General features: G+C 39.1%; 2 protein-coding genes and 1 non-coding gene across 3 annotated transcripts; 2 read left to right on the forward strand and 1 right to left on the reverse strand.

Moving 5' to 3' along the window:
• Window positions 1–443: 443 nt before the first annotated feature.
• On the forward strand, window positions 444–6,351 carry LOC112170792. The gene is made up of 10 exons (XM_024308088.1): window positions 444–481; window positions 732–1,040; window positions 1,134–1,373; window positions 1,467–1,608; window positions 1,669–1,689; window positions 2,047–3,661; window positions 3,773–3,965; window positions 4,347–4,416; window positions 4,510–5,353; window positions 5,489–6,351. Exons 1-10 carry the CDS (start codon window positions 444–446, stop codon window positions 6,349–6,351), a joined length of 4,335 nt encoding a protein of 1,444 aa, XP_024163856.1.
• Window positions 1,306–1,412, reverse strand: LOC112174988. The gene has a single exon (XR_002926288.1). It is a non-coding gene; the product is annotated as a small nucleolar RNA R71 (small nucleolar RNA).
• Window positions 6,352–20,086: 13,735 nt separating the features above from the next.
• On the forward strand, window positions 20,087–20,722 carry LOC112170793. Its single transcript, XM_024308089.1, has 2 exons — window positions 20,087–20,323; window positions 20,390–20,722. The coding sequence occupies exons 1-2, from the start codon at window positions 20,087–20,089 to the stop codon at window positions 20,720–20,722; spliced, it is 570 nt and encodes a 189-aa protein (XP_024163857.1).
• The last annotated feature ends 3,860 nt before the right edge of the window (window positions 20,723–24,582 follow it).

Raw genomic sequence — 24,582 nt, forward strand, 5'->3', positions numbered from 1 at the left:
TAAAACTTAAAAACCCCCAAAACATTTACTTTTTTCCTTTCTTCTTTTATTTCGTTGCTTCCTCTCTCCTTTTCCCTATTCTACGTTTGTTTTCCTTTCTTTTAGTTAGTTTCTTTGTTTTGTGTTCTTTGTTAGTTTAGCTTAGTTTATTTTTCTTTGTGATTAATTGGTTACCCTCAATCCTTGGCATCGAACGATCCTTGCTTACTCTATATTGCTAACGACTACATCTTGCAGGGTTAAGTTGAGCGCTTGTTTTTAGCGTATCAATTTTTGGCGCCGCGTCGCCGGGGATTGAAAAATACTTATTTTTCACAATTTTAATTTTAGTTTAATTCAAGTTTCGGTTAGAAGTTGTAAATCATACTTGAATAGTTTTGGAATTCTTGTTTTTAACGTTGACTCTATCTCTACGTCCTCTAGGCGCATCTTATTACAACACGATGTCTAGGATTGGTCTGGATACGAGAAGTGTTTTCAAGTGAGCTTTGTCTCCACCAAAATCGTTCCTTACCTACCTGGTCGTGTTGGAAAGGAGTTACCGAACGACGTAGAGAGAAAGTTTTTGTTAACGATTAGAATTCTATTTCTTTTCTAACTTGATTTACGAGTTCTAGTTGAAATAAAATTTGTTTTGTGTTAGTTTTTCATAATTTCGTCCCTTACATTTATTTCCCCTTGTTTTTCGTTTTTTTCTTAGGGTTCTAACGCCATTCTTGTTTGTTCCTCAGGCACTTCAACTCGTTTATGCATACAAGGAAAAATCCAAAAGGCGAGCTTGTTCCTTTTGATCCTGAACTTCTGAAAACAATTCGAAGCAAAAACAAGTTGAAGGAAGCAAGCTCGTCTTCACCAAAAGAAGAAGAAGAAGTGTACGACATCTCATCACTCTTTCAAGAGCAAGTTTCAACGCCAACACCTCCACCAATGGCTCTCACCATTAGGCAACTTTCAACTTCTGTGATTCCACCAGGTGGTGTCCCCACTTGTATAACCTACCCTGATGCAGTTGAAGGAGCAACAGCTGACTTTGAGTTGAAGTCTGGGCTACTTCATCGTCTTCCTACATTCCATGGACACTCTATGGAAGATCCCAATCAGCATTTAATGGAGTTTCAGTTCATTTGCACAAGCATGAAGCCACAAGGAGCTGATGAGCAAATCTTGAAGTTGAAAGCCTTCCCATTTTCGTTGGCTGACAAGGCAAAGCAATGGCTTTATGAGTTGCCAAGTGGACGCATCACATCTTGGGCAGACATGATGAAAGCATTTTTGGAAAAATATTTCCCTACATCTCGGATCATCATGCTTAGGAAGAAGATAAGTGGAATTCAACAAGGGCAAGATGAGTCCTATGCAGAGTATTATGAAAGGTTCAAAACTCTCATCACTCAATGCCCTCAACATGGCATGAAGAATGAGACCTTGCTCACTTGATTCTATGATGGTCTCACCAACTTGGAAAGAGATATGCTCGATGCAGCTTCAGGAGGATCATTTGTTGACAAGGAACCTGCAGCTGGAATGATCTTAATTGAGAATAGGGCCCTGAATCAACAACAATATGGCGGTTCCAAGTCCACCCATACACGTGAAAAAGTTAATGAGGTAAGTACATTGGTTCAATTGGAAGATAAAATTAACAGGCTTACTTCTATTGTTTCTCAGGGAATGAAGGGACAAGTTATGGTATGTGGAGTGTGCTCAATGCAAGGGCATATGTCTGATCAATGCCCTCAACTCATGGAAGGAGGAAACTTTGAAGGTGTCAACGCCCTAGGGTTCCAACAAGGGTACCAACGTCCAAGGAATGACCCATATTCTAACACCTACAACCCTGGATGGAGGGATCACCCCAATTTTCGTTGGAAGGACAATGAAAACGCCCAACCAGCTTCTCAAGCCTTCAATCAACGTCCTCCAGGCTTCTTCCCAAAGCCACAGGCTCCTCTAAACTCTAATCCTTCGAATTCTTCATCTTCTTCTTCTAATAACTATGATGAGATTATAAAAACTTTAACTGTTTCTACTCAGACTTTGTTGCAGAACCAAAATCAAATGCAAAATCAAACCAACAATTTGATGCAAGGTCAGAATCTCATGCAAAAGAGGATGGACGCAATGGAGAAACAGCTTGGTCACGTGGTTGATTTTATGACAAAAGGCCCTGAAGGTGGTAAGCTGCCAAGTAATACTATTCCAAATCCAAAGGGGGGCTTTGAATCTGCCAATGCCATCACCACTAGAAGTGGAAGGATCATCAATGACGTCCCCAAGGCACAAATGCACACCACCGTGCACATTGATGAAGAACAGGAAACACCAATTTCGAAGAGGAAGGAAAACAATGGCCCAGCGACTTCCAGGATTGAAACTGACTTAGCAATCCCAGACCCTGCTACGTCCAGGATTGAAGGCTCATTGCAATCCCCAACAAAACCAGAAACCAAAGGTAAAGTGTCTAACTCTTCAATTCCGGTTAATACTAATGCTTTCCTTTCTCCTATGCCTTTTCCTCGCAGATTTGCTAAGTCCAAACAAGAAGAAAGCGACATGGCTGTTTTGGATACCTTTAAAAAGGTGCAAGTCAACATTCCCCTTCTTGAAGCTATAAAGCAAGTGCCCAAATATGCAAAATTTTTGAAGGAACTTTGTACAACAAGAAGGAGAATTCGAGAAAAGGAGGTTGTGAAGGTGAATGAGAATGTCTCAGCTGTTATTCAAAGGAAACTTCCCCCAAAATGCAAAGATCCTGGAAGCTTCACCATTCCTTGCGTTATTGGTAACACTAGATTTGAGAATGCCATGTTAGATCTAGGTGCATCTATAAATGTTATGCCTTATTCTGTTTATGCATCTTTAGGTCTAGGTACACTTAAAACTGATAACGTAATTATTCAATTGGCGGATAGATCTAAGGCCTTTCCGAAAGGATTGTTGGAAGATGTGCTTGTGCAGGTTAATCACTTGATCTTTCCCGCGGATTTTTATATCTTGGACATGGAGGAATCCACCATAAACCCAACGCCACTTTTGTTGGGTAGACCTTTCATGCGGACTGTTAGGACAAAAATTGACGTCTATGCTGGCTCTCTAACCATGGAATTTGATGGAGATGTGATAGGATTCAACATCTTTGAGGCTATGAGGTATCCAATTGAATTTGATTCATGTTTTTCTATTGACATACTTGATACTCTTGCACAGAAGGTTTTGGAAGCAATAAGAGAAGATACGTTGATCACAACCATTGAGCAAGGCGTTGGTTACACCCATGATGGCGTCATAATTCCCATGAAGAAACTTCAGGAAACGTTGGACCCTCAAATATTTGAGGACGTTTCTTCCGTTGAAACTCATCTACGTTATGAAGGTAAACCTCCTTCCCCTTTGTCAATTCAGTTATCTACTAATAAACCTCTTCCTTCAGTGATTCAGGCCCCTACACTTGAACTCAAACCATTACCGGATCATTTGAAGTATGTTTATTTGGGAGATGACAAAACATTGCCTGTCATAGTCTCATCCAAGTTGACGCCATCTCAAGAAGAAGAACTTGTTAAAGTGCTAAAGAAACACAAGACTGCAATTGGATGGACATTAGCTGACATCAAGGGAATAAGCCCCACCACTTGTGTGCATCGAATTCTTCTTGAGGAGGGTGCCAAACCAACTAGAGAGGCTCAACGTCGTCTTAACCCTCCAATGATGGAAGTTGTGAAAAAGGAAGTCATCAAATTGCTCGATTGTGGCGTCATATACCCTATTTCAGACAGTAAATGGGTCTCACCAGTCCAAGTTGTGCCAAAGAAATCCGGAATTACGGTCGTGAAGAATGAAGAGAATGAACTTGTGCCCCAAAGAACCGTGACTGGCCATAGAGTCTGCATCGATTATAGGAAGCTTAACGCCACCACCAGGAAAGACCACTTCCCTTTACCCTTCATCGATCAAATGCTTGAAAGGTTAGCTGGTCATTCTTTTTATTGTTTCCTTGATGGTTATTCTGGTTATAATCAAATATGCATAGCTCAAGAGGATCAAGAGAAAACAACTTTCACTTGTCCTTTTGGCACTTTTGCTTACCGTCGAATGCCATTTGGACTTTGCAATGCCCCAGGTACGTTTCAAAGATGCATGCTCAGTATTTTTTCTGATTATATTGAGAAAATAATTGAAGTTTTCATGGATGATTTTAGTGTTTTTGGTGATAGCTTCGAAAATTGCTTAGGAAACCTAGAATTAATCTTGAAACGTTGCATTGAAACTAACCTTGTTTTAAATTGGGAAAAATGTCACTTCATGGTTGCTCAAGGTATTGTTCTAGGGCATATTGTTTCTTCTAGGGGAATAGAAGTAGATAAAGCTAAAGTTGATCTTGTTCGCTACTTACCCTCCCCCACTTCTGTGAGAGAGGTTCGTTCTTTTCTTGGACATGCAGGATTTTACAGACGCTTTATCAAGGACTTCTCCAAAATTGCAAGACCCCTATGTCGACTTTTGCAAAAGGAGGTGACGTTTGAATGGAATGCGGACTGCCAAGTTGCGTTTGAACAATTAAAGGAGCTTTTGACCTCTGCTCCTATCATGCTTCCTCCGGATTGGTCCTTACCATTTGAGCTCATGTGTGATGCTTCTGATTATGCAGTAGGCGCAGTGCTTGGCCAAAGAAAAGAGAAAAAGCCTTATGCCATCTACTACGCCTCTCGGACTTTGAATGATGCTCAATTGAATTATTCGACTACAGAAAAAGAATTATTAGCTGTTGTTTTTGCTTTGGATAAATTTAGATCTTATTTACTTCAAACTAAAGTTGTTATTTATACTGATCATGCAGCTTTGAAGTATTTACTCTCAAAGAAGGAAGCGAAACCGAGGCTAATTCGATGGATTCTTCTTCTACAAGAATTTGATGTCGAAATTAAGGACAAAAAGGGGAGTGAAAATGTTGTTGCAGATCATTTGAGCCGCCTTGTACATGGTGAGGACGCCATACCTCTTATGGAAACTTTTCCGGATGAACAACTCTTCGGAATTGAGGTAAGTGAACCTTGGTATGCAGACATAGTCAATTTCTTAGTCACTAAAAAAATTCCAAACACGCTGTCAAGCTCTATGCATGCAAAACTTAAAAAGAATGCTAGGCAATATGTTTGGGATGATCCTTATCTTTGGAAATTTTGTGCGGATGGTATAATTCGACGTTGCGTGCCTGAAAGGGAGTTTACTCATATCTTGACATTTTGCCATTCTGAAAATTGTGGGGGTCATTTTGGTTCTAAGAAAACTGCTCTTAAGGTGTTGGAATCTGGTTTTTATTGGCCTAGTTTATTTAAGGATGCTTATGCTTTTCGTATGACATGTGATAGATGCCAAAGAACCGGAAACATAGGACCTAAAAATCAAATGCCTTTAACTAATGTTTTGGTTGTTGAAATTTTTGATGTTTGGGGTATCGATTTTATGGGACCTTTTCCTTCATCTCAAGGTTTTCTTTATATTCTTCTCGCTGTGGATTATGTCTCAAAATGGGTGGAAGCACAAGCCACCCGGACTAATGATTCCAAAGTTGTTGCAGATTTTCTTCGATCTAATATTTTCTCTAGGTTTGGAATGCCTCGAGCAATCATAAGTGATGGAGGATCGCACTTCTGCAATAGATCAATTGAAGCCTTGCTTAGAAAGTATAATGTGACGCACAAGGTGTCAACGCCATATCATCCACAAACTAGTGGACAAGCAGAAGTGTCAAATCGTGAAATCAAGAAGATTTTGGAGAAAACAGTTAGCCCCAGTCGCAAGGATTGGAGTCAAAGGCTAGATGATGCCTTGTGGGCGTACCGGACAGCGTATAAGACGCCAATAGGAATGAGTCCCTTTAGGTTGGTGTATGGAAAAGCTTGCCATCTACCCGTGGAATTGGAACATCGAGCTTGGTGGGCTGTGAAGAGCTTTAATATGGATTTAGATGACGCTGGGATTCATAGAAAGCTTCAAGTGAATGAGTTGGAAGAACTACGTAATGATGCGTACGAGAGTTCCCGGATTTATAAAGAGAAAACTAAGGCCTTTCATGACAAGATGATTCGTGGGAAAACATTCATAGCAGGCCAAAAAGTTTTATTGTTTCACTCTCGTCTCAAACTCTTTCCCGGTAAGCTTCGCTCACGATGGGTTGGTCCTTTTGTTGTTACTTACGTTTTTCCCCACGGAGCTGTGCAAATTCGAAGTGAGCAAACAGGCCATGAGTTCAAGGTGAATGGCCATCGATTGAAGCCATACTACGCAGCCTTTAAGGAGAGCAACGTAGAGGAAGAAGACCTTCATGACACACCTCCTCTCATAGATTAAAAGCATTCACTACGTCTGGCTGAAGACTTTAAACCAAGCGCTTCTTGGGAGGCAACCCAAGGGATGTTTTCTTTGCTTTCTTTGTTTTCTATTTAGTTCCTTTTTATGTTTTTCGTTTGTGTGCAGGTCATAGAGTTGTAGAGAGGTGTGAAAAGTGTTCCTTCTGTAAAACAGAGTACTGACCGTACAGTCCGTCTACTTTAGACAACTACCGTTTTTAGCTCAGAAGGGACCAGACGACGTGCCATATATGAATCGAAAGATATTTGAGTCTAGTTTCTGTAAGTTTTTACAGAACTGGATTCGGAGTTTATATGTGTTCCCAGTTCCAGTTTGAATGCAGCAAGGTCAGCCCAGGAAAACAGAAAACTGCGCAGTTGTGTCACAGAAAAAGAAAAACTGGGCATATTTCCGTGGATGAAATGAGGAGTTCTTTACATGGACTCAAAGCTCTATATGTATACTACCTTCAGACCAAAAATCTCGTCCATTGACCCAGTGATGCTCCCGGAATAAAGGTTTGAGTGGGTAAAGGTCACTTTGCCCGGATTTCTGTTCCAATTTCTGTTTTTTCTCTAACTTTATAGGGCTATAACTTTCAAACCGCTTGGAGTTAGGAAGTGTTCCACATATGCACAGAAAGCTCGCAATGTCCACTTTCACCCCCAAGTGGTATAATCGTCATCTGAAGCTGCATAAAAACATTATGGAACCTGGACCATGGGCTGCCGGCACAAACTTCTGGTTTCCTAAGATGCAACAAGACTTCGCACGGAGCTTACGTTAGGAAGTCAAGACCTTATGGTCTTGAGGTTGGGGTCTTTTGTTGTCCTCTCCAAAGGTCGTGAGCATTGGGAGGTCTACAAGGGGGAGCTTTTCTATCAACCTTCTCACCTTTCTTCTTTTTGATTTCCCTTCTTTACACTTCTATTATGCATTGTTTGATTTAGTTTTCCATACATTGAGGGCAATGTATGATTCAAGTGTGGGGGAAGGGAATTTGAGTCTTACTTGAAAAAAAAAAAAAAAAAAAAAATTTCGTTAGTTATGTTCCTTCTTTTAGTATTTTTAGTTCTTGTTTTTGTTTTGTTTTTCGAGTCTTAGGTTGCTTTCAACTGTCTAGGATGAACTTAATCTCTGAAATTATGGATAAAAGAGGATCACAATATTGAGATGATGTTAAAATAATTCTTTGGTTAATTATGATATATACAAAGCATATGAATGTGTAGTAGATGTGGTTTTTGTTGACCTTGGTACAGAATTATGAGCATGTTGATGATGAGTGTGATTCATAATAACCCTTGTGAGAACTTGAGCCTATTTTCCATTCTTTGTGAGTGTTTATTGAAAAATTATACTCTTATTTTTTTTGACGATGCTTAGTGATCTCATTATCTTTCTCCTTGATTGACTGCTTGCCACAGATTAAGTTTGACGGACTCTAGAGATTACTAGAACTTGCTCTTGTACTGGTCGAAACTTTTATCAATACATGTCTCTGATTCTGGAAAGGATAAAGGCACCTAGGAAATTCCACCAAAGCCAAAAATAGCCTGTGTCCATATTTGTGCCCGTCGTGGGACTCCCATAGTTTAACCCCTTTGAGCCTACATTTAAACCATTTTCTTTCGTCACCCTCAAAATCATAACCTTTAAACCTTAGTATAGTTATATCCCCACCCTTGTTCTAAAGATTTAGTGGAGCTAATTCATGAGACAGACATGATTTTGAAGGCACTACAAAAGAGATGATGAGAAAGAATAAGTGTGGGGGAAAGACTTGTCCATGAGAAAGAAGAAGAAAAATATATGTATGCCGAAAAAAAAAAAAAAAAAAAAGTATGTATGGCAACGAAAGAAAAAAAGAAAAGAAAAAAAGAGTGCAAGTATGTGTGGATTTTAGTCCCCCCATTGTGGATAAGGAGTTTGTTTTGAAGTGAAGGCCTAAGTTCGATGAATTTGGTCTTTGTCCTATTTCACAAGTGTTTGAAGGAATGTTAGAATGAAGCAAGGGTCCAACACAATGACATCCGGCTCTCAATAATGACACACAAGAAGCTTCAACGTTGCAAGATGCCTTGGTGACTAGAAGAAGACGTCTCAATGCTTCAATGAAAGCTCCGCTAGGTTTTTAGAACACTTTGTGGTTTTTCCTTACCCTTTCGTTTCTTTAAACCCCTAAACCTTGGCCCCATTACAACCTTGAAGTAAGACCTCTTTGATCCTTAAGATGGGCAGCCTTTGATCTGTGGAGATTGGTTACAAGAGTTGAGCATATGGTTCGGTCCGTCCGGCAAGTAGTTGGTATCCTTCATGAGATCGTAAAAGAAAAAAAAAAAAATGCATATATTTCGACATAGCCTTTCTTCCTTTATATGTGAGCTTTTTGTTTGTCGAAAATATTATTATCTCTCACATATATTTGAGTGAAAAAGCTTTTAAGCATTAGCCTTGATCTGAGAGAAGAAAGAGTGGTGAATCCTGTGAGGTTTGAATCATACTTGTTGGATACATGCTAAGCTCCACCCATCACCATTGTCACATCCGTGTCTTACATGCTTATATGTGGAATATATGTTTTAATTAACTCTTGAATTACTTATGATTGATTCTTGGTTGCATGCTAATCTTGATGCTATGAAAGTAAGAGATTACTGAGACAACAATGTTGAAGGCATAGTTTGTTTTGTGTTTTGAGTCCTTGTTTTATTTTCTTTGTTTTGATTTTACTAAGGGACTAGCAAAAGCTAAGTGTGGGGGAATTTGATAGGAGCATAAATGCGACGAATATAGTGTGAAATCCCTTACACTTTTCTTAGCTATTTCCTTTAAAAAGTCAGTTTTAACTTTGTTTTCTTTTTAGGTAGTTCGTGAAGTGATTCAAGAGAAATAAGAGCTGAAAGGGAGCAACGAAGCCATGAAACATGAAGTACTGATGCAGAGGACCAAGTTTGATCAACCATTTGGCCAGAAATTACAAGGAAAGTCCACGGAATTCATTGTGCAAAACAGTTGCTGCAAAGCAGAAAACTGCAGTTTCAGAATCAGCTTTCTGGGAACGGTTTTGAGGAGAAATTATTGCATCATTACAGCTTCACATTTGAAGAAAGGACCAGCGATCCTTGAAGACATGATGTTATACTTCAACTACAGCCAAAGAACAGGTCAAAATCATCAACGAGGCAGTAGGAAATCAAAGTCGAAGTATGCTTCCCGATAAGGCAGAAACTGTCAGCTTTTCACGAAGCTTTTTGAGAGATCTTTTCCGGCGATTTTCTTGGAGTTTTTCCAGAAGGTTATCGATCATTCTAGATGATATGATGTCATAGAACACGTGGGAGTCAAGAACCATCCAGAAACTTGTCAAGACGAAGTCGTTCCTTGTCCAAGAAGGAAGCTTCAGAGTAAGAAATCGAAACCTAGTCGAAACAGGACTGTTTGGCAGAAATCTTTTGTGGACGAATTTTGGGGGCATTTTTGGAAGGTTATTGCTGCTGCAAACATGAAGGAGAGTCCTAGAATGATTCCTCAAGATTTTGGGAAGATTACTAAGGCTTGAAAATCATTTAATTATGCACCAAGTAGAGTGATCCTCAAGCAATTAGGAGAGGCTTTCAAAGCAGAATTGGGAAAGGAAACTAGGGCTGTGTATTCTATATATATAGAGCAGTATAACACGTTGAGACACACCATCCTACAGCGCCTCTTAAGCTCCTAACCCTAGCACACAAAGTCTCAAAAATTCCCAAGTCTTCAAGAAGGAAAAACCGTGCACATCACCATCCATCTCCATCAAGCTCCTGCCGTGCCCCATCTTGAAGGATTGCCTGCATCTAAGGCTGCCTAAAAGTGAATTCGTGGCTCTCATACTCTGCTCTTTACGGTTTTTATCCTCTTGTAATCGAATACTCATGCTTTTAATTGTTGAATTTAAGACCATGTGTGGCTAGTTATTTTTGTTAGGGGCGAGGTTTGAAGCCCCAATTATGCAGAACATATGTTTGATTAAACTTAGTTTCTTGATCTATGGTGTGGGTTGGTTGTTTATCTCTGATTGATTGAAAACTTTTGCATGTGTATGTTTTATGGTCGCGAACATAGGATTTATGCATGTAATTGGAGCTAGGTTTAGAAAATAATTCACCTAATCGTTTTGTTTTCTAATCCACAAGTATGCAAGGCTTTGAACAAAAGTTGATGTTTTAAACAACTAGAAGAGCATGCTAGGTAGGCGTTCCACACTAGACTGCAACTCTATAATCAATCGTTTCCATGAGATCTTAATGCTTCAAATATGTTGACACTATATGTGTTGTTGATAGGATAGCGTTCTATACCTTGATTGCATGTTTGATAGGCTTAGCTATTGTGCGTTCACGTAGACTAAGTAATTAGGGAAACATTAATAAGGGACATGATCTGCTCCGACTTGTTTCTTGGTTGATTTCTGTTCACACCTTAGTAATTGAAACTAGGTTAACTTAACATTGTTCGAAAGTAATTGGTGGTGGATTTCCGAGTCTCTAACGTCTTCTCCATATTGTTTTTCAACTTAAAATTCGAAATTGCTTTCTTTGTTTTCCTTTAATTTTCGTAAAACTTAAAAACCCCCAAAACATTTACTTTTTTCCTTTCTTCTTTTATTTCGTTGCTTCCTCTCTCCTTTTCCCTATTCTACGTTTGTTTTCCTTTCTTTTAGTTAGTTTCTTTGTTTTGTGTTCTTTGTTAGTTTAGCTTAGTTTATTTTTCTTTGTGATTAATTGGTTACCCTCAATCCTTGGCATCGAACGATCCTTGCTTACTCTATATTGCTAACGACTACATCTTGCAGGGTTAAGTTGAGCGCTTGTTTTTAGCGTATCAATTAGCAAATGGTCGCAACCTCCAAGTGGCAGTAACGTATCTGCTCTTGGTAGGCGGCGAGTTCCTTACTTGGTCAAATGGTCGCTGCTTCCTAGTGGCAGGGTGAAACTTAGTGTCACTGGATGTATTTTCTAGTGGCAACATGATGGGAAAGCTGTGTGTATGAAAATTATGCTTTGCTGTAATCGAGTTGCAGACCGAGTTATCTTTTTGTTGAGTCACCACTGTGTGACCTGTGTTAAAGCAGATAGAGTCGCTAGTACAGTGCTCTTTGCTAGTTGGTGCTTAGTTGAATGCAGTTGTTTAGTTGAGACTCATGATAGTATTTCAGGATGTTCTCTAAGTGCGTATTGTAATCAGGGGTTTTGGCTTAATATCCCCCCCCTTGTATTCGACAGTTTCATTAATCAAGGCTTGAGATGCACCACCCTCTATTCAAAAAAAAAAAAAAAGTGTACATTTTAGCGATTTAGCTTGTAAGTGTTAAGAGAGAGAGAGGAAAGAAAAAAAAAAAAACTTGTAACAGTAGCAGAGTAAGTGTTGAGAGAGAAAGAGAAAGACGAAAAAAAAAAAACTCGTAACAGTGGCATAGTTAAGCAATATAAAAGTACCTGGAGCTAGCCTATTCCTATTACTTGGGCCCGCCTCTTGTCCATGGTCACTTTACATTTTCCATGGTTAGTTGCTTTCCCTAAGCATGTGCTTGCTGCCGTGCCAAATAGGCTTGATGTTGTGTAGAACTTATCGATTGTCGCCATTTTTGATGGCTAGCACGTGCACGCTCTCTATGATCTAAAGGTGTCGTGCCTGTTCCTATAAAAATATAATAAATTATTAATATATTTCCAAAAGTATTGCTCCATTCATCTCTCTTTCTATACTTTTCAGTGGAAGATAACAAAAAGATCTTTAGCAAAATGGGTAGAAAGTAAATTACAAATTTTCATATTATGTTATTTTCTTTTAGTTTGAATTGTGTTGATACCTGACATTTATATTTATATTTATATTATAATAGTATCTTTATTTATTATTATTATTTTTTAAAGGGGTTTGGAACCCAGCCAAGCTGGGAGGCTCATCCCCACGCCTGACTTATTATATTAAAAGTAGAATTGTGCAAAGAGGGGGATATAACACCTTGACCTCTAGCACTTGTACAGAAATCCTCATAGAGTACATCCTGGATAATCACAGGAGCCTCCTCTAACCAAATATCACCTAGATAATTAAGACTAACAAGATGAGCCAATCTATGGGCTACACCATTTGCTTCACGGAAAATATGCCTAATCTGAATAGAGTGAAAATATGTCAAATATGACTTACAATCATCGATAATACGCCCTATTTCAGATCGGTCTGCCACATTTTGTTGTAATGCAGCCACCACGAGTGAGCAATCACTCTCAAGGTCAAAAGCATCCCAATATTGGTGAATTGCCAACAGAACTCCAGCCCTACAAGCCTCCGCATCCCAATATTGGTGAAAATAGAAAAGTTTCTAATTGCTAATTTCAGAAAACACATTCAATTTCAGTCTCCCTACCAAGTTTAACCCATTGTTGGGTCTGGTGGAGAAAACTGCTATATAGTTTGGTATATGTGTGGTATCCATGTAAACTACTATCAATTGCTAATATAACTTAATTGTTCTTTTCTAGCCATCTCTATTTACAACTCATAGACAAAATATATGATTCACTGATTTATAAAGAATTGCAATACTGATGAAATTAATCATATCATCACAGGAATTGCAATGAAAATGTCTTTTTCAAACTCATGCTTTCTTGCGGCGAATGAAATGATAAATCATTTTGAACAACATGACCCTTTCACTATTTAGATATATGATTACTTTACCTACGACCAAAGACAATCTACTAGTCCATTGTCATCAACACCTTACGTGCTTTTAAACAATTAAATAATCAAGTAGTAACGGTGTGTTACGGTAACAGCGCATCAAAACCTAGCTACAACTCCTCTAGTAATTTTATGCTAGTTTCAGTATTAGCCCAGTAAGTACTTGAAGCATCCACAATTTGGGTTGCCCCTGATTCGTCTATGTGAACCTGACTCGGTCTAGTATGTGAACTTGAGTTAGACATAGTGGTATGTAAACCCAACAGGACCTAATTTAACCATCGAGTTGCCTAGTGCTGCATGAAAAGACATACACCTATGAAGCACGGATACGGCATTTTGGCCTCGTATCCCGTACCGATCCGGGATACGGATACGATACGGCTTGGATACGCTCGGATACGCATGGATACGCGGATCCTGATTTGGATACTGTCTGGATACGTCGTATCTGAATAGGATACGGATTTTTGTAATTAAATTGGATACGCGGGGGTACAACTGACATTTTCCTTAAAAAAAAAAAAAAAAAAAAAACAGAAGATAAAGACCTACCCAAACTATCTGCAGCAGCCGCTTCTCTTCTCTTCAAGTACGTGCTTCTCTTCTCTTCTCTCCCCTTCTCTTCTCCTCTCTTCTCTTCTTCTCCTCCTTCGTTTGGAGCTTCTGTTCCTCTTCTTGGAGAGGGAGAGAAAGAGCCTGGTCGTCAAAGACCTTGAGGAATCCATGATTGCAGACTTGCAGTATTGAATATCAATTGACCTTGAGGAATCCATGATTGCAGCTTGCAAAATAGAACGGGAGGAAGGCCAAATCTCCTTTCTCAGAGGCCATCATCTCATCCCTAAATTGAATATCAATTGACCTTATCCATTTAATGACGTTTAGTTAGATGCTCCACCTATATCTGGACTTTTAAATGTATTTTTTTATTTATTTTTTATATGGAGGAAAACCAAAGAGATATGTATTCTTGGTGGCTAGCTTGGTGTGTATTAAAGTATTAAACTATTAACTGATGATGAGGAAAACTGACCTCTATATATGGCATACTGTTAGTCTAGTTATGAGGGATTACTATTAGCGACCGTGGTTAATTTCTTTCTCTATAATTCTATATTATACATATTTTATTTATATTTTAAATATATATATATATATTTAATTGACGTATCCTTCGCGTATCCGTATCCAATTACATTTAAGATTTGCCGTATCCACGTATCCGATCGCATCGTATCCGGATACTCGTACCTGTATCGGTGCTTCTTAGACATACACTATAATAAATGCTTAATCAAATAGAAAAATCGACACATGAAAAATAAGGAGCAAAGGATCTTAATAATACTAGGTAATAAATCCGCACGATGCTGCGGGAATGAGTTTTTATATGTAGTAAATGTTAACCAAAGATGCTATTTTTTTTTTTTGTGAAAAAAAATGTTATTGTTTTACATATTACATTTTGTAGAATTGTGACAAAAAAACGTTATTCATGAAAACTCAAACCATCATATTTCGTTCGTCCATACGCAATTTCCATTTTCATTCTGATACATAGTTGAATAGTGGATTCTGGCATATAGACACATTTCATTAAATAGAAGTTTTGAGCAGGAGTGACTATTTTAACCAAGTGTCTTTATTTTTTTACAGTTTTAAAAATATTGCAATCAGGGATAAAAGCATAAAAAAGTATTGCAACCAAATTTGTTTCATGAGTTCGATTCTCACTGTCATATATAAGGGTGCGATGAGCTCAGAATTAAAAAAAAAAAAAATTCAAAAAGTTGCAATTAGGGACAAAAGCTTCAAAAGTGAAGAAAATTGAGGACAAAATGGGTATCTCACTATTCATTGAACAGTGATCCTCCCATTTGAAGTACCGAAAATTTCCACCGAAGTCCAAATTTTCTCCGAAATTTCCTTAAATTTGAAGTATCGAAATCGAAACCGAAAGCGAAATTTAAAATCTTGTCATTAAACTATATATAATTTCTTTTAATTTCATAGGCATCACATCTAGAGTATATAAATCTACGGTCCCTGAGGGAGCGAGTTTTTAAAATGATGGATTCAGGGGTGGTAAACCTTTTAATTTAAAAGGTTTACCACCCCTGAATCTTGTCATTAAACTGTATATAATTTCTTTTAATTTCAGCTAGCATTCAACCAGAAACTTTGGCTCAAAATTGGGATTTGAAAACCAGCAAGGTTATATGTGAAGTATAGACTGACAGATTAGCTCCTGTTTCTGACCAAAAAAAGAAGAAGTTTGGCTTGCTTATTGAAAGACCTGATAACTATAAACAACCACGCCACTAAACATAATTTACCTATGAAATTATATAAAACCACTTCATCTTCATAAACAACCATACACCTTTGTTTGCTCCTCATCTTCCAGCAACCAAACATTCCTCAAATGGCTCAATCAGATTTTTCTCAACTACCTGAGATCCTGTTGGATGAGATTACATCTAAAGTAGGGAAGGATTTTGCAATCAATTTTGTGCATGCAGGTGCAACATGTAGGAATTTGGCAAACCTTTCCAAGGACCCCAAAATTTGTGTAATGTGAATATCTGCGAACGTCATGCTGGATGCTGAATGCAGTTTTATGGAAGCTTGCAGGCATGCTGGTTGGTCAGAGACTCAATTTAGGATCGGTGTGGAACATCTCTCTCATCATTTTAATGTGAATGCTGCAAGTTATTGTTTTTGGAATGCGTATTTTCATGGGCATCCGGAGTCTATGTACATGAATTCAATGTTTATGTTGTGTTCTTCCTCTCATTTGCTGGATGTTCAAAGTTATGTTGTACGATGGATGGTTATAAGAATTTCACAGGCATCACATCTAGAGTATATAAATCTACGGTCCCTAAGGGAGCGAGTTTTTAAAATGATGGATTCAGGGGTGGTAAACCTTGGCCCCCCCCCCCCCCGAGCTGGAATCATGCTTTTGTAACAATTGTTGTGTTGACTTTTTTCGCCGTCGTTATCTTCTGGCGTCTACCGTGGAAGCTCTCCTTGCAAGTGTTACACCGAGGCTTACTATTTTGGTATGGAGTTAACTGACTAGGTAGTTAAGTAGTAATTGGATGGCCATCCAGCCTCTATTATGTTCACATCCAACCAGTTTACTATATCTTATATATTGCCTTTTGGATGTGTATATTATGTTATGTTTTAATGAAATTTCGGTACCCTAGATTCCCAATTCAATTCGGGGCATATTATAATAATTCATAAACCACCCATAATTATATAATAATCAAATTTGAAATATACAGAGAAGTGAGAGTACAAATAACCTACAAAGAAGGCTCGAGTATAAATCTCTAAATAACAATTATGCAAAAAAAGAAAGAAAGGAATTAGTCTTCAGATTTAAATATATGACTAATTGTTTAGAGCATCTCCCGTGGATGGCCAAAAGCCAAATATTTTTAGCCTACCAAAAATAGAATATTCTCTTAAATATGTCTATTTAGCCTGTCAACAAAAAACAATGTTGCCACCTTAGGCCAAATTGCATAAGCTAAAAATCAAATATCATCATATCACACGGCTATAATTTGAAATATATCTTTTTTCCAGCTCGGATTATATTTCTGAGTATGATTTTGATGAGACTATCAATAAAACTAGTCGATTTACTTTAAGAGAAAAAAGTATATCATAAAAATTAATGATTACACGTTTATTTTAAAAATTATAAACATATCAAATATTGGACTCATAATCTCATATTGAAGATCTCAACAAGATCTTTACAAGGATATAATTTTAATATTTAGTAACATTATAAATATCACATGTATATAGAAAAATTAATGTTCCTTAAATGTATGATATGTAGACTCCGTGAAATTCCGAACATCACTTTTTGACGGGATAATTTTTCGTGACCTTTGTTTGGCCAAAGACTTTTGGAAATAGTTTGGGCTTAGGCCTTGGGCCTAAGAATAGCATAAGGTTAGAGTCCAAAATTTACTCTGGACACCCAACAGACGGGTATGCTAGTGAACCTAGCCAATAAGTTAGTTGACCTTTGACCCGAACATCTCCCTTGATCCAATATGGTCCTTGTAGCTCATAATGACATCTTTGCATAATTTTGAAAGGGGAAATAATCATTTACCCAATTTTTGGGTTATTTAACCCCACTTACTCAAACACTCTAAGAGATTGCCCACTTAATCAACAGTTTTCATTTTCAAAACCCAATTACCCAACCTTTTCAACACGTGCCTGTTTTATCCATTATTTCTGACCCTTTTGCCCCTCTATAACTGAAACGCTTTCAAATTATAACAGAAACGTGATTTAGGGAGCGAAGCTCTCCGATTTTAGAGAGAGAGAGGATCAGCTGGAATTGTAGAGAGAGAAGCTCCCTGGTTTTTGAGAGTGGAGCTCTACCATTTTAGAGAGAGAGAGAAGCTCCCTGGTTCCAGTGTGTGAAGCTCTGCGATTTGTATTTAGAGCTGGTGGTAGAAGACTTGCGATTCCTAGAGAGAGAAGATCTGCTGCGATTTTCACATGGAGCGAGATCGAGATGCTCTTTGTGTTCCTCCATTGCGGTTTGCTTTTTTTTCTTTAGCTCTATCTAATCTGTTTGACTTTAGCTCGATTTAATATGTTTGATTTTAGGTTTTTTTGTGTACGAATTGTTGTGTTATTTTCAAACCGATTTTTCTGAATCAGAGCTTTGTGTTATGTTTGTTTTGGTTTTGAATTGTTTTTGCAGTTTTGGTTTGAATTTCCAGGTGTTTTTGAGTGCATTGTGTTAGTTTTGAATTTCTGTATTAACTTCGTGTTTTTTTGGTGAATTCATGCTTGGATTTGGGTTTGAGCAGTTTCCGAAGTGTTGTAGTTCTGATTATATTATTGGGAGGCAATAATATTTCTATTGGGGGCCAATAATGTGTGTTAAATGATATGTAGTCTCTATAATTGTTGTTTACTGATCTTTTTATTTGGGTGCATAGCAATTTATTACATTTTCCGAAGTGTTTTTGTAGTTTTGACTATATTGTTGGGGACCAATAGTCTGTGTATTGGGGGGCAGTAATGTTTTTTATGTGTTATTAAGTCGCTGTAATTGTTGTCTAGTTATCCTTTTCATTATATTAAAAGTAATTTGGTACTACTTCTAATGTGTTTTGATAGTTTTGATTAAATCATTGGGGGGCACTAATCGGTTTATTGGGGTGCAGTAATATGTGTTTTAGGGTTAATAATAGATTCGTTCTCCTGTGTTTTTTTCGCAGGATTATGGTTGATCCTTTGGTTGCTAGGTGCCTTTACTCTAGTAAAGGTTATATGGTTCCTTTGAATCAACGTATGAGCCACTCTGAGTTGTATGAAGACATTTTCCGTACATTCTAGTTTTTGCTGAGTGATGTTATTGAGCTTCAGTATTCAGTTCCTGGTTGTGAAGTTTGTTTTCTTTGTAACGATCGTGATTTCCAGATGCTGTTTTGCTCTGTTAGAATTCATAGGTTGGAGTGTGTAGATATTTCGGTTGTAAAGATTGGGGGAAGTTGCAGCAGAACTTGGTCAGTGGATAGTTGTTCAGAAGTTACTGATGAAGATGATTATTTAGGTGATGCATTTAGGACTGAAGCTCACAAGACGTATTTGTCTGATGAGCGGAGTTCTTATATTCATCATGTTGGGGATAAGTTTCATGGTGCTGCCGAGCTCCGTGAGAAGCTCAGGAAGTATGCAGTTGCAGTTGGTTTCGAGTTTGTATTCTTGCAGTCTGTGCAAATGTTGGAACCGAAGGTTGTGATTGGCATCTTCGCGCTCTTTCATCATCTGCCAATGGTTGCCTTTATATAACAGAGTTGAATAATATTCACATTTGCAAGGGTGTAGTTAGGACTCAAAAGCACAAGCTTTTGGGATCCAAGGTTGTCAAGACTTGCATTGCTGCTGATGTTAGCTATAATCTTTCATTGAAGCCAAGGGAGATTATGAGCAAGTTCAAATCAACATATGGGTTTGATATTTCCTACAAGGTTGCCTTGAAAGCAAAGCATAGGGCTAAGGAAGTGATTTATGGTTCCGATGCAGACTCGTTCTAAAAGTTATCTTGGTATAAGGAAGCTGTTTTGCAGAGTAACCCGAGCTCTTCTTTTGTGTTGGAAGTTGACCCATCTACTAATCGTTTTCAGAGGCTTTTCGTAGCTTACTGAGGTTGTGTTGAAGGCTTCCAATTCTGTTTGCCTGTGTTGTATGTTGATGGAACGTTTGGTAAAAGCATTTACAAGGGTCAGATTCTTTCTGCAACTGGAAGGAATGGAAATCAAGGTAGCGGTATAGTTTATTGCCCCCCCCCCCCCCCCCCCCCCCCCCCCCCAATTTTATTATTGGCCCCCAGTAATATTGGCTTTTGTTATAGTTTCTTCATCTGTGTGATTAATATTTCTTGTTTTAGTTTCTTTCATTGCTTTTGATATCATTTTTTCTGTGCAATGCCACACTGCGATAGTTTATTGCTCCGCAATAAAAACATTATTGGCCCCCAATAGACTGATTTTTCTGTGATCTGGTTTATGCAGGTTTCTACCCTCTAGCCATATGTTTTTGTGATTCTGAGACAGATGCAAATTGGACATTCTTTTTCAAGCATTTGAAGATTTTGCTTGAACCTCAAGGAAGAGTCATCACATTTATTAGTGATCGGGGTACTGGTTTGTTGAGTGCTTTCGATAAGGTATTAGCTGGTAATCCTCATCTATTTTGTTACAAGCATTTGGTGGCGAACCTTGCCGGTAAATATAGGGGTAAAGGTAATTCTGTCTTGATAGAAGATGTTAAGCAGAAGTTTTTTAAGGTTGCATATTCCTCCTCTGAGAAGGAATACCGTTTCAATTTGCGGTTGCTTAGAGCAGTTGGTGGTGCCGATATTATTGACCCTTTTCTTGCTGAAATCCCTGTGGAAAATTGGTGCCGTGCATTTTATACTAGCTGCTGATATGGAATTATGGCTAATGGGATTGCTAAATCATTTAACTCTTGGATTGCAATTGAGCGTTTGATGCCGGTCTATTGTATGCTGGACCAGACAAGAATAAAACAAATGGAGCAGATGGGGGAGAGGAGGGAAGAGGCACAACGTTGGACCACAAAACTAACTCCCAAAATGGAGGAAAGGTTGAAGGTGCAGATGGAGAAATCTCGTCATTTCAGTGTCCATTATTCTAGCCCTGGAGTTTACGAGGTTCGATCTGACTTTTCCTATGTAGTCAACATTTCTAATCATTCATGTTCATGTGTGAAATGGCAGATCAATTGTTTTCCTTGTCCTCACGGCCTTGCTGCAATACAAGCTGCCTCTGAAAATGTCTATGATTATATTGATAAGTACTTTCGTGTTGATATGTTCAAGAAGAGCTACAGTTTTCCTATCTGGCCGATAACCAATGTTGATATGTCTTCTTTTGATTCTGCTACTGAATGTATATTACCTCCCCTTGCGAAGAGGCCACCCGGGAGGCCTAGAGTGAAGCGGTTCAAGTCAGTTGGAGAGGTTGAAAAGAAACTTATTCGTTGTGGCCGTTGTGGCAAAATGGGCACTCATAACAAGTTGAGCTGCACTGAACCTCTCGTTCAGCAATAGTATATGTTTTAGTAAAGAGTTGATAGGTTTTACTTTTTTCTATTGGGGGGCAGTAATGGGTTTATTGGGGGCCAGTAATTGTTTATATTCAGGCTCAAACAATCATTATTCTTTTCAGATGGCAGATTTTTACTTTTGGTTTGATTGAAATTGCTTTTAGATAGCTGAAGTTAAATTTCGAACAGGTTTCAGTTGCTTTTATTGCTTACAGGTGGTTTCTGGGGAGGCAATAAATTGTCTATTGCCTCCCAATAATGTCATCCATTCAAGGTCTATAGTCCTTCTTGTGATTTGAAACCCATCTCAAATGTTGCCAACAATTTTAATCTTTTCATTACCAACTGAGATACTTCTGGCCATATTGTTAGTGAGCCCGAAGACTATTATGACCAAAATAACGAATATTATTGGGGGGCAATAAACATGTCTATTATGGAGCCTGAATCAAATACTGCATGTAATGTCACCCTAATTTTTGTAAAGGACCTGCTATTAATTGAAGTCAGCAAGAGTACATTATATCATTCAATATTGCAGCCCATTTCACCATAGTTTGAAATTAAGGATAGTACGAGAACTTTACAATCCCTAATCTTCAAATACTGAAACCAAATTTCTACATATGTTATCTCTAATGTCGCTCCTCACTTTCTGCCCAATAAAAGGTGCATGAACCTCTCAAGCATTCTTTTCCTTATGTTGTCCCCGCCTTCCTTGGTAGGATCTTCGCCATTTACTATGCATTCCATGAAATGGAGCATAAATGGTCCGCAATCAACACTGCAAAATTAGTAATGAATTTATGTTAATGTTATTGGGGGGCAATAAACAGATAGATTGTCTTGCGGCATTTAGAAATCAAGTCCATATCATCATGTTTCACATTTACAATGTCAAAAAGTGTGGTTTGAGCTACTTACGATGTTGTGTTCAGACACTCAAAGACTTCATAGAGTTCATAGTCTGTCTCCACAATGTTGTTCTGCAAAATCCAAAAATCCTTCCTCCATCAAAGTTATTTTTCTCTGCCTCTTCTATTTGACCTCCAAATTTCAGCCCTATTGGAATCATTTTCAGATTCGTACACCATTCGAAGTGGGAGCTGTTCAGAAGCGAATCTGCTCCGAATTTCAACAAGTTTTTGTTAATGTTTAAAGTTCAGTGGTAGCTAAACCCTTGTTAACGCTGGTCCGATGAGCAGACCGTTACCTATGATATTCTCAGAGCTTCCGCTACCTGTCAAATGAAATACAAAGGGCGTCAGAGGGAGACCGCGTTGGGCGGTCTTCTCTTCTCCGATGCCTAAGTTAGTCAATGTATTTATGTTGACAAGTAACAGTAGGTAAGTATTGGAATGCGTAATTAATGAAGAGAGAGGAGAGAACCTTTTATAGGTGAGGAGGGAACTGATCTTCTCCATGTTTTGGATGTGGGACTGATGTGCTTCAATCCCCAGCTTCTGGAGCTTCTGATGCTGTCTTGGCGCGGCGCATCAGCGGTGATCTGGGGGCGAGCAGGGGCTCAGGCGGTAGCCTGCTTGGCTGTGTTCCCATAGGTCACTCATTTGGCGGGAGTCGGTACCGCTCTGGGTAGCATATGCGTGGCTCATTATAGCTAATTATGCTTGCAAATGCCTATGTAAGTACAAGTCCCCCAAGTCCCCAGTCAAAGAGGGCAATCTTGGTTGGGGAGTTGCCTAGCGGTTCGAAGCGTTGCTTCCGCCAGTCTTGCAAAAGCATAATTAGCGTCAGTGCGTTGTCAACCATCGACTTACTGAACAAATGCTTTATACCCTTTCGGGTGGGCCCCTGCTAGGCCCCCTAGGGAGTCCCCCAATACCAGGCTAAGATAGACCTCCGTTTGGCCGGTGTATTGTTTGTTGAGGGGAGCTGCGCTGAGCAGAGGGTGTTAGGTAGCGAACCCACTCTTTGATACCCAAGTGGTGGGGGTCAACATGCCTGATCAAGGCTGTCGAAGACTCTGTTGAGACGTTTCCTTGCCTGTCCCGGAGGACCATGTTTTGACTGCAATGCCGCGTTGCGGTCTTTGTGAAAGTGAGGTATTGCCTCTGGAATCGCCGTTGGAGGGAGTCCCTCCGCTGACCATAAGTGGCCGGCAATGTTGCGAGGACCTAACTGGCGGCGGCCTGGTGAATAGCGTTACAGTCAGTGGTGTTTCTTCCAAGGTGCCGAGGGAGAAGTCTCGCTAGCGGCATTGCGCTTAGCGGAGACTAGCTCTCTTGGAAGATGGAAAGAGATAAGTTCCACTAGCGGAGTTGCGCTTAGCAGAGATAATCGCTTGTAAGATGGAAAGAGAGAAGTTCCGCTAGCGGAGACTATTGCTTGTAAGATGGAAAGAGAGAAGTTCCACTAGCGGAGTTGCGCTTAGCGGGGACTATCTGTGACGTCCCGAACCCGAATTTACCAGTTTACAAGTCTTTCGATGGGTAAACGACATTTACATTTACTTTTTGGCTCCGTTTCGACATTTTAGGGGGCCCTAAAAGTTGACTTTTTGTTCGGGTCAAAATTTGAGAAAATTTCCTTCATGAAAGTTGTAGTGGATGTTAAACCGAGCACGTGCATATGTGGTACGTAAAAATCGGAGCTCATATGCGAAAATTATACGCGAAAATGTGAAAGTTACTGTTCACAGTAAGTAGTATATATTTGAAATTTTTACTGTTGGGGCAGGTAACTTTCTTTTCTCCTTCTCTCTCCTCCCGCACGCTCTCTCTTTCTCCTCTGCGCATTTTCTCTCTCTCCTCTGCAACTCCGGTTGCTTTCTCTTTCCGACCACCAAAAAGCGTCAAATCGGTGGCTACGGACTCGTCTTGACCTCCTCTTGGCCCCTACGGTGGTGGCTCACGGCGGCTTGGCCGGAAAACGACGTATCGGGTCCTTGAAGTTTACTGTAGCAGGTGACCGTTGACCCGAATTCCGGCCACCTCCGGCGACAAAGACAGGCTTTTTAGAAGCGTCTTGAGGCGTACTTGAAGCTCCCCAAATATCTTGAAGCGATTTGCAGCGTGGAGGAAGAAAGCATAATTAGAAAATTTTACTCTACTTCGGTTTGCTTAATTGTTCGGCCACTTAGAGGTATTTTCTGACTTGGCCACAGTTATGAAAGATTCTTAGAATATTGAGTTGTTGATGCTGGTAAAATTTGGTAGCCAGATATGGTGGTTGACCGGCGGCGCGTGGGCCAGGCACAGCTGCCTGTGGTGGCGCGTGAGGGCGCGTCCGGCCGATCCTGGTGAGTTGTTTTGGTCTATTGACTAGTACATATTGTTATGAATTTATGGATATGTGTTTGGTGGAAATTGGAGGAGGTTTGGATATTAATCAGAATTTCCGAAGTTCAATAGTTTGGTTATTGGTTTATGAGAAATTCCACTATCGGATATCTCTCAGTTTTGCCCTAGAAACCTTCAATTAATGAATTGGTACTAATGGTGAAGTTTGGGTTAAATTGGAGAAGAAATGAAAATGTTGATTTATGAGGATTTGATGTGGGAATTGTATTTAATTTCCGGATTGTTATTCGCGAATTATAATTGTGTACAGGGCGACGTGCCGAGCCACTGCTCGACGTAGGAAACCGGTAGCGTGGTCGCCTAAATAGTACTGTGAGTGGACTTTTGTTTTTAAATTAATTCCGCATGCAGTATTATTATTATTTTCTTCCAAATGAGATTTAATTATGTTTTGAATATTTGAGATTTAGTTTATCGAGATTTATTTATGGATTACGAGATTAGTATTGAAATTCCTTCCCGAGGGCTTTTAGTAGATTTTTGAGATAGTCATTCATGAGTTATTGAGTTGGGAAATGATTTTCGGGAAGTAACTGATTCGGAA

Source organism: Rosa chinensis, chromosome 6 (assembly GCF_002994745.2).
Source record: "Rosa chinensis cultivar Old Blush chromosome 6, RchiOBHm-V2, whole genome shotgun sequence".
Taxonomy (NCBI): domain Eukaryota; kingdom Viridiplantae; phylum Streptophyta; class Magnoliopsida; order Rosales; family Rosaceae; genus Rosa; species Rosa chinensis.